Source organism: Teleopsis dalmanni, chromosome 2 (genome assembly GCF_002237135.1).
Source record: "Teleopsis dalmanni isolate 2A chromosome 2, ASM223713v2, whole genome shotgun sequence".
Classification (NCBI taxonomy): domain Eukaryota; kingdom Metazoa; phylum Arthropoda; class Insecta; order Diptera; family Diopsidae; genus Teleopsis; species Teleopsis dalmanni.
Genome location: NC_051847.1, coordinates 12,589,548 through 12,597,833, shown reverse-complemented (window position 1 = coordinate 12,597,833; position 8,286 = coordinate 12,589,548). Strand labels below are relative to the sequence as shown.

The window sequence follows — 8,286 nt, the reverse complement described above, 5'->3', positions numbered from 1 at the left end:
ATCTTTCAGATTTGTTCTTGAGTTAATAAATTTTCGTTTTTTTGTACACTAAAAAAACTATGGAAGACAGAAACTTAAATAAATGCGTATAAAAATGCAGTAGTCAATATAATTACACTGGCTAATGGAGTTTCGGTATTTCCATCACTATGTGTTAGTATGTGGAGGTCTTCATCGGTATGAGTTTCGGTTTCAATTTTATAGAGAAATTCCGCAGATACTGGTTTGTGGTCAGATAATGTATACTCAGGATGTGATTTATATGATAGCTGATCGAGACTCAACTTAATGCTAGGATATTTATCAGCTTGAACACGATATAGAATGCGATCACACCATGCAGGTCTACGATTTAAATCGTAATCCGATGTACCCTCAATAAATTTGAATGTAGGTGCAAAATCAATTGTATGCTCTTCTAATCGGCCAAAAGCATTTCCAGTTTTACGCACTAAATTTAATTGATCACGTTCAAGTAGCTCAGCAAATTGGCGAGCTTCCACTAAAGTACGTATATCCCAGGCTGAGTCAGTACCATCGATGCGAAAGTTTAGATCACCAAACCAAAAAACAAAATCGTGATCAAATATCGTTTTGTATTTGTTTGTATCATAGTGATGATTATTTATAATTTGATTATAATCTTCTATTCGTTCTTTTAGTTTTTTGTCGTGAGCTGCTAAATGTGCACCAACAAATGCCACACCAGTACCATATAAACTCATACGTATGCTAACTGCACCTTTGTTACCCCATAAGCCACCAAAACCAGTCTTAGTACTTCCAACTTCAATATCCTTTATATGTGGAATATGCTGTATTTGCGAAAACATCATAATGAGAATTCCTTGCAATTGTTCTGTTGATACTTTGGCAAACTGTTTATCGTTAAAATGTTCACGTATCTTGAAAACCCAAGGATCATCTTGAAAATAGTTTAAAAGTTGATTTTTTGGCTTGGTATTAACTTCTTGTAATGCAATAACATATATATCAGGGATTTGTTGGTCAGGGCAATTGGAAGTACCATTTAGCGATAGTGCATCTGTCAATGACAGATTATTTGGCGAATTCGTACCAACGTTCCAAGTTAATATATAAATGCAGAGATCTGCAATAGCCTTTGCAGCGACCATGACTTATCGATTCGACGAATTTTATACTGGTTTTGAATTCAAGTCACGTTTATTTTTGCAAGTTTACGTCAATCTTGCTTATTACTAGTAAATTTTGTCCGCTTTTTTTATATAACACTTCACTTCAGCTCCGCGTCTGAAAGTTTTTTTAAATCTTATACGTACTCAACTAATACGCAATGCATCTATAAAAATATATTACTTTTACTTTAAATAATCAATCACAGCATTATTATTTCATACCTTTTATGGCTTCTGATTTACGAACTACTATTGTTGTTTTCCGCTGAACTCATTGACTACTAGAAATTCAAAGAGAGTGTAAATAAAGAATATAAATATTTTGTAGTAAACAGGTTGTGTCAGTGTGGAGAAATAGTAAAATTTTCAAAGTAAGCAACATAGTGCATGGTTGTATTTTTGTGCATGCAATAATACGTTTTATTACTGGTTAAAAGAGAAGTTTTGTGTAAAAGAAATCGGCAGGATAAAGAAAATACAGTAAAATAATTTCTGCAATAATATTCTAAAAAATGAAGCAAGACATTTTACTGATACCATCATGTACCATGAAATATAAAGAAAATGAATAAAAAGAATTATAACAATTTTTATGGTTGATTGATTGGCTGTAGTGACGATAAAGTTTTCTTTTCTGTTCAAATAGCGCAAGTATCATGAAAATTCACATTTTAAAATTAATCTCCGGAATTGATAAAAGAGACTATTTTTTAAAGACCTATCTTTTGACTGTCAACTAGAACTAGGTCTCTAAAATCAAATTTCTTAATATTACCAGAATTGGGCATGTACAAATGAAGTTATTATATATATATCTTTTCCAAATTTACCCAAATTTTGTCGTGGATGCCCACTGGGCCGCGGCTTGTCAATATTAAGGCAAATGAGCTTGGTTTTGCTCAGTAAAATTTTCTGATTTCGTAAATTGTATTTTGAAAGCACTTTACCTATCAATTTGTTAAAAATGATGTCAGTATTGCCTTCCCACTATATAATATTTTTACCATAATGTACCTTCAGTGTTGTATGTGATTTAAATTCTAATGTGAAGTAGTTTATTCTTTTAAATGCAACCCTGATTATTGATGAACTCTGAATCAGCTGTTCTTAATATTATGTTTATATTTTCTTTAGATCTTATAGCAAATTGTAATCATTTTTTGTGAAATATAATTGATATTAATATAATGACGTTAGAAGCACATAAAACTGATGAAAAATTGCTGACCACAATTCAGCAAGAATATAAAATTTTGGCTGAATAGTAAGTAAATTGAAATATCAAATTACAAATATTTAAATATCCATAATTTAAGTAAAATGATTGAATCGGAGCAAATAGGAGGTGTGTACGTTATACCTTCTTTCGGGAACTCATTGCGTAAGTGATTCTACTTTTTATTATGATTTGTATAAACTAAAATTTTTGAATAATGTATTTGATTTTATTTAATAATTCCTGATAAATCAAATTTAACACTTACAGTTTGGTATGCTGTGATTTTCATACGACAGGGATTTTACGCAGGTGGAATATTTCGGTTCACTATCCTATTACCAGATAAATTTCCTGATGATAAAACGTCTCCAGTAAGTTAATTCATAAATTTAATTTTATATTTGTTCAACAATTTATTCTTTTATAGACAATTATTTTTCAAAGCGATATTTTTCATCCGCTAGTTTGTCCCTATACTGGTACCTTAGACATATCAGCTGCGTTCCCGCATTGGCGTTCTGGTGAAGATCATGTATGGCAATTATTAAAATACTTGCAGGCTATATTTGTAGATACATTAGAATGTCTACATATGGTAGCTGGTACCGAAGGCACCCCGCAGTGTAATAACGTAAAAGCTGCTGAATTATTAAGACACAATCGTGCTGAATTTATTGCACAAGTTAAAGAATGTGTGAGCAATAGTAAGGATCGAATATATGAGCAATCACCAACAGATGATCCACATTATATAACATTTGAAAAGTTTGAACAGGAAGTTCATGGACCCACAATGGAGCATATACGTTTAAACAAACACTCATCTAATGCCGCAAATTCGACCAATTCAAAAGGTTTATCTTGGGTGAAAGAAGGTGAATTTACGCCTTTAAGCTTAGAATAAATTATTATTACTTGTATAGTTTATTAATGTTAATGTTTTTATTAATCTATTAATATTTTATTGAGTTATCACAGACGCAAAATTAAATAATTTTAACAATACATTTAAAACAGATCCTTTATATTTTTACATAAACATTAAAATATTTTTTAAAAAAACGTACTTTTTCAATCTATTTTTTTTATAACGCACTATGTGGAAATCAATCTTAGAATAATAATATCAATATATTTGTACGCGCGTCTAGGCATATATTCCATATTTTTTAATTCCAAGTATCCAGTCATTTTTTAATGGATAACATTTTCCTCGCCAATTAAAATGTGTTGGTGACATTTGTTCTCCATTATTGAATTCAAAGTTTTTACTTAATTCTATAGCAAGTTTTGAGCGAATCAAGCCAATATCACCTACTTTTTGCCAAGCTGGATGATAGACTCTTCCAGTTGTAGGATTCATATAAATTTTTTCGGGTTGAAAATCAACTTTTAACAAATCGCCCGCATGAGCATAAAGTAATTCATCTTTGCCTTTTTCACAATTTTGTTTTACTTCTGTGTAAACAATTGGTACATCATCGCATCTTATGTAGTTAAGTTCTCGTCCACAAATTGATATATATGGAAACTCAGTGCCGTATCTTTTTGTGTTATTTAACTTAACACGATTGAAGAAGAATTTCAAAAATTTTTTTTCTTTCAAACAAGATGTAAAGTTCTTTATCTTAGCATCATCTAAAAATAACTGTTGTAAATAATTTATTTGGATTATTAAACTAAATAACTTATATAAAGTAGATGTGAATACAAACCATGCCTTCATGATCGATGTAATAAAAATACTCTCTAACGTTAGGTGTAGGTCTTTGCCCTTGTTCATAGCTAAAGTGGCGGCATACATTTATTAAATTTCTAGTTAATTGATTTTTTAAAATCATTTCAATAAATTTATTTTATTTAAAATTAAGAACAAATTTTCTTTGAACAATATTTATATTTTTTACTTTTCAAATACAAATCAGCTGTGTTTATGTTTAAAAGTTAGACGACCCATGTGCGCATCGTTTAAATGATGCTCAAGAAAAGTTCTCATGCTTCTAAAAAAAATTACTGGTATTTTTATTACATATTTTACTTCACATTAATTAATTACTTTAAATGTTATATATATATATGATATATGTATAGCAATAATAAATTTACCTGTTTTTGCAATTAAATGACGAACACTGCTCAAAATATGTTCGATATATTGGCAAAACATAATATGAGGACAGGTTTAACAGGTTTTAACAGGTTTAAGTTAGAAAACGGTTGTTGATGTTTTATTAGATAATTTCCTATTCCTCTATGCCTGATTGACATTAAGCAGTAATATAACTAATTAAAAAATGTTATAATATCTAATCAGCATAAAATTTTTAGTCCTTAAATATGACACATTAGAATAACTTTTGGTCACAAAATTATATTTAAGCATTAGTCTATCAATATATTTTATAAAATGAAAATCATAAAATCCATAAGCTTTTAAAGATATGATAATCACAATTAATATTTGTTTATTGTATATGTTATATTAACTATATTTACAAAATACTTTTCAGCTCCTACATTAATCGTTGTATATTAAAATTATATGAACTGCTATCATTCCTTTCGTGTTTCTCAGAAGGCTCCGTTTTAATAACTGTTTTCACGTTTAAACTATAAAGTTTAGAGGTTTGTTTATTTTTAAACATGTCACTTGGCCCAGAATTTATTACTATTTTGTTTTCAACAAGTGTTTTTAAAATACCCTGGTAATAGGTTTTTGACACCGCGAATTTTGATATATATTAAACACAGAATCTATACTGCCAATACGAAAATTTTCATTTTTTTGGCCAAGAAATCACTTCTTGAAATTAATGCAATGCACTTTAAAACAAATTATATTATATATCTAAACGAATTACTTAGAAGTTTTTTGGCTCCTAATGAAGATGAGACTTTCATCTACATATTTGATGTAACGCTATGAAATCCTTACTATTAAATTCTTCGATGACAAATAGTATTTAATATAAATTTTATATATTTGTTGTTACGTATTGTCAACTCATAACATAAAAATCACTAAGCACTTTTCCCAAAATTCAAGTTTAATTAATGAAATTTAAGTGAAATAAACTTGTTTTCATAAACATAAAAATCTCAATTTAGTATAATATACTTAATATTTTTATTTCAGGACATTTGTGTTAAATCAAATTTGTAAATGCGCTTAGATAACTGTTGAAGTTATTTAAACTTTACAATAAGCGGTTTTAATATCTATCTAATACCACATTATCATGCTTAAATATAATCTCAATATATTGTTGAGAGGTGATATTTGAAAATATATAACTTATTTCCCTTTCTTCTTTTTGCCACTGTTACTATTTGTACCAGCAGGCTTTTGTTTGCGTTGCAATTGCATTTCATCCAATTTTTCGTGAAGTTTCTTTTTTGCCTTCACCAAGTCTTTCTCTTGTTTTTTAGTTTGAGCAGGCGTTGGGTGCAAAAATTTTGTACGCTCATTTTTTTTAATAGCCTCACCGCAACCATGAACTTCTGGTAATGCATGTTTAAAGCAATAACGTTTGCGGCAATGCTCACAGTCTTGACCAATTAAACTTGTTTTTGTTTTGCATCGCGGAAAATCACACATATTGTCAACTGTCTTAACTGCGGTTAACACTTCATCCAATTTTAAATCGACTATTTTACTAGGTATTTTTTCAAGCAATTCTAACGTATTATTTGTGCCATAGTTTGGTTTCTTTCCTGGTTTCGCTGGAAATAGTGGAGGATCAGATTTCTCATCTTTTTGGTTGGTTGATGTTGATTCCTTAGTTTCAGATATTTGCTGATTTTCTAATAAATATTAATTAAATGAGAGAGATGTTAAAAGTCCTTTAGTTTTTAAAATACCTGCCATTATTTCTGGATTAATTTGAACTTTTAATTTCGTGTCCGTAAATTGTTTTTATTTACATTTCAGTTGAAATGTATTTTGTTAAATTTATTTGAACATATGTTTTTGACACATTTTTTAATAACATCTCTGACTTAATTGCAGTGATGCAATTATACAACGTCGTATCAAATATTCAAATATGTTTTATATGCATTATTTCTTTGGAAATTATATATAAGTTATTGACAGTTATTTCATTTTAATACAATCATTTATTTTATTTGGAAATTATAAGTCTTTATTTATAAACGTATTATTTGTTAGAAGAAAAAAAATAAAGCAATTAATTGATATTAATTTCTTATTGAAATTTGGGATTCAAAATTCATATAATTTTTACCCGTTTGTAATGTTATGTTTAGACTATTAAGCTTAACTCGACAAATATGTAGCAATATATCGTTTTTTTCATACGAAATCCATAAAAAATATACTAAAAAAATTCGATAAGTCTGAGTGAAAATATAATATAAGATAAAATTTTGATATTGAACATATACATTTTATTCTATAAATTTAACGTTGGAAAAAAGGTTATTACATTTTATAATATTTGGTAGATGTAAATTATAAACACTTTAAAATTTTAAGTTAAATCTATAATTTACGAATTATAGACGAATATGCAGAAGACAGTAAATTACATATCAAGCCTGAAAATTAATTTAATACTATATAAAAAAGTGTACATAATTCATTATTTAATTAAGAAAGCCTCTTATTAGTGTCATTAATATAGATAGAATATTAGAAATATGTTTATTTGTCAATTTTACAGTCATATCATTTGTGTATATTACGTATTACACATGCTTATGAGGAATACACAAATTAATCAGTGAGATGGGTGGGACTCTGCAGAAACCCTCGAGCTATTAAAGAGTAAAAGTGCCCAGATGCACTAACTTGGAAACGGCTCAACAACATGCATATATATGGCAAATTGAAAAGCAGAAGAAAATAAAAAAATATTTATGAAATACCTATGACAATAAATATCTTACTATCAAAAATGTTTAATTATATTTGAAGAAACAAAAGAACATTTAATATTAACTAATTAAAATTAATCACATTTAACCAATTCTATAGCGGTGTATCACAATAATCCGTAGTTTGTAGTAAAGTAAGCTGTGATACACATGGCTGTCATTCCAACCTATCCTAACTCTTTCTGAAGATATCAAATTAAATCCTCTCTATAGTGAGTGTATATGATCGAATCATAAATATTTTAAAGATAATTTATATATATAATAGAAAGAATTAAAAATAATTATTTTTATTTTATAATATAAATTTATATTTAAAATTCGCTTAAAAAATAATTTATTTGGAGTAACAATGATAATAAATAAATGAGAAAGAAGCAATATTTTTGCAATATAAATTACAGTCCAGGATCTTATTTATGAATAATGGAAAGGTTCTACTTGTGAAAATTGTCATTAGGAGATAGATATTATATACCATCTCCAACTCATCAATTAAAAATACTAATTGTTGTAGCTGTAACATTTTATTAAAACTATGGAACTATTTTATAAAGGATAAATAAAATTAAAACCGCCAATCTAATTGTGTTTACCAAACGCAAACGATTGTGATATACATATATGAACCTTTTTTAAACCTTTATTTATTTTGATATATACGTGTATATATACATTACCAAATATATGTACATTTACACAAAGTATCATCTTTAGTATAAAAATGATAATACCACAAATAATATCATATTGACCATTGCTTTCTTTGTGTTTTTTGCTTTCTGCAAACAAGCAGACACACCTTCTTTAGTAAGCAAATAAACACACAAAGGCATGTAGATAAGAGCGACGCAAAAGTCGTTTAGAATTTAATTTGAAATAAAAATCCCCATCGCAACAAGCACAAGCAATGCTTTGGAATCGTTGCATGTTTACAAACTTGTCGTAAACATTTAGTAACGGATTGTTGGAGCAAGTCAACAAGTGTCCATTGCATGAAGGAGTGGAATG

The 8,286-nt window shown here is 28.2% G+C and overlaps 4 protein-coding genes across 5 annotated transcripts; 1 reads left to right on the top strand and 3 right to left on the bottom strand.

Moving 5' to 3' along the window:
* LOC119680905 (phosphatidylinositol 4,5-bisphosphate 5-phosphatase A-like) lies at positions 1-1,456 on the bottom strand. Of its 2 annotated transcripts, XM_038093927.1 has the most exons (3): positions 1,380-1,456; positions 117-1,321; positions 1-57 (listed from the first exon to the last, which is right to left on the bottom strand). In XM_038093927.1, the coding sequence occupies exons 2-3, from the start codon at positions 1,134-1,136 to the stop codon at positions 49-51; spliced, it is 1,029 nt and encodes a 342-aa protein (XP_037949855.1). In that variant the 5' UTR covers positions 1,137-1,321; positions 1,380-1,456; the 3' UTR covers positions 1-48. The 2 variants fall into 2 exon arrangements, with proteins under 2 accessions (XP_037949855.1, XP_037949854.1); XM_038093926.1 differs by having other exon boundaries at positions 7-1,321.
* Positions 1,457-2,299: 843 nt separating this feature from the next.
* LOC119680906 (protein crossbronx-like) lies at positions 2,300-3,348 on the top strand. Its single transcript, XM_038093928.1, has 4 exons — positions 2,300-2,421; positions 2,474-2,538; positions 2,644-2,747; positions 2,804-3,348. Exons 1-4 carry the CDS (start codon positions 2,345-2,347, stop codon positions 3,278-3,280), a joined length of 723 nt encoding a protein of 240 aa, XP_037949856.1. The 5' UTR covers positions 2,300-2,344; the 3' UTR covers positions 3,281-3,348.
* Positions 3,349-3,410: 62 nt separating this feature from the next.
* Positions 3,411-4,222, bottom strand: LOC119680907 (UPF0598 protein CG30010-like). The gene is made up of 2 exons (XM_038093929.1): positions 4,092-4,222; positions 3,411-4,024 (listed from the first exon to the last, which is right to left on the bottom strand). Exons 1-2 carry the CDS (start codon positions 4,215-4,217, stop codon positions 3,524-3,526), a joined length of 627 nt encoding a protein of 208 aa, XP_037949857.1. The 5' UTR covers positions 4,218-4,222; the 3' UTR covers positions 3,411-3,523.
* Positions 4,223-5,512: 1,290 nt separating this feature from the next.
* On the bottom strand, positions 5,513-6,437 carry LOC119681082 (DNA-binding protein SMUBP-2-like). The gene is made up of 2 exons (XM_038094154.1): positions 6,238-6,437; positions 5,513-6,180 (listed from the first exon to the last, which is right to left on the bottom strand). The coding sequence occupies exons 1-2, from the start codon at positions 6,242-6,244 to the stop codon at positions 5,672-5,674; spliced, it is 516 nt and encodes a 171-aa protein (XP_037950082.1). The 5' UTR covers positions 6,245-6,437; the 3' UTR covers positions 5,513-5,671.
* Between the last annotated feature and the right edge of the window lie 1,849 nt (positions 6,438-8,286).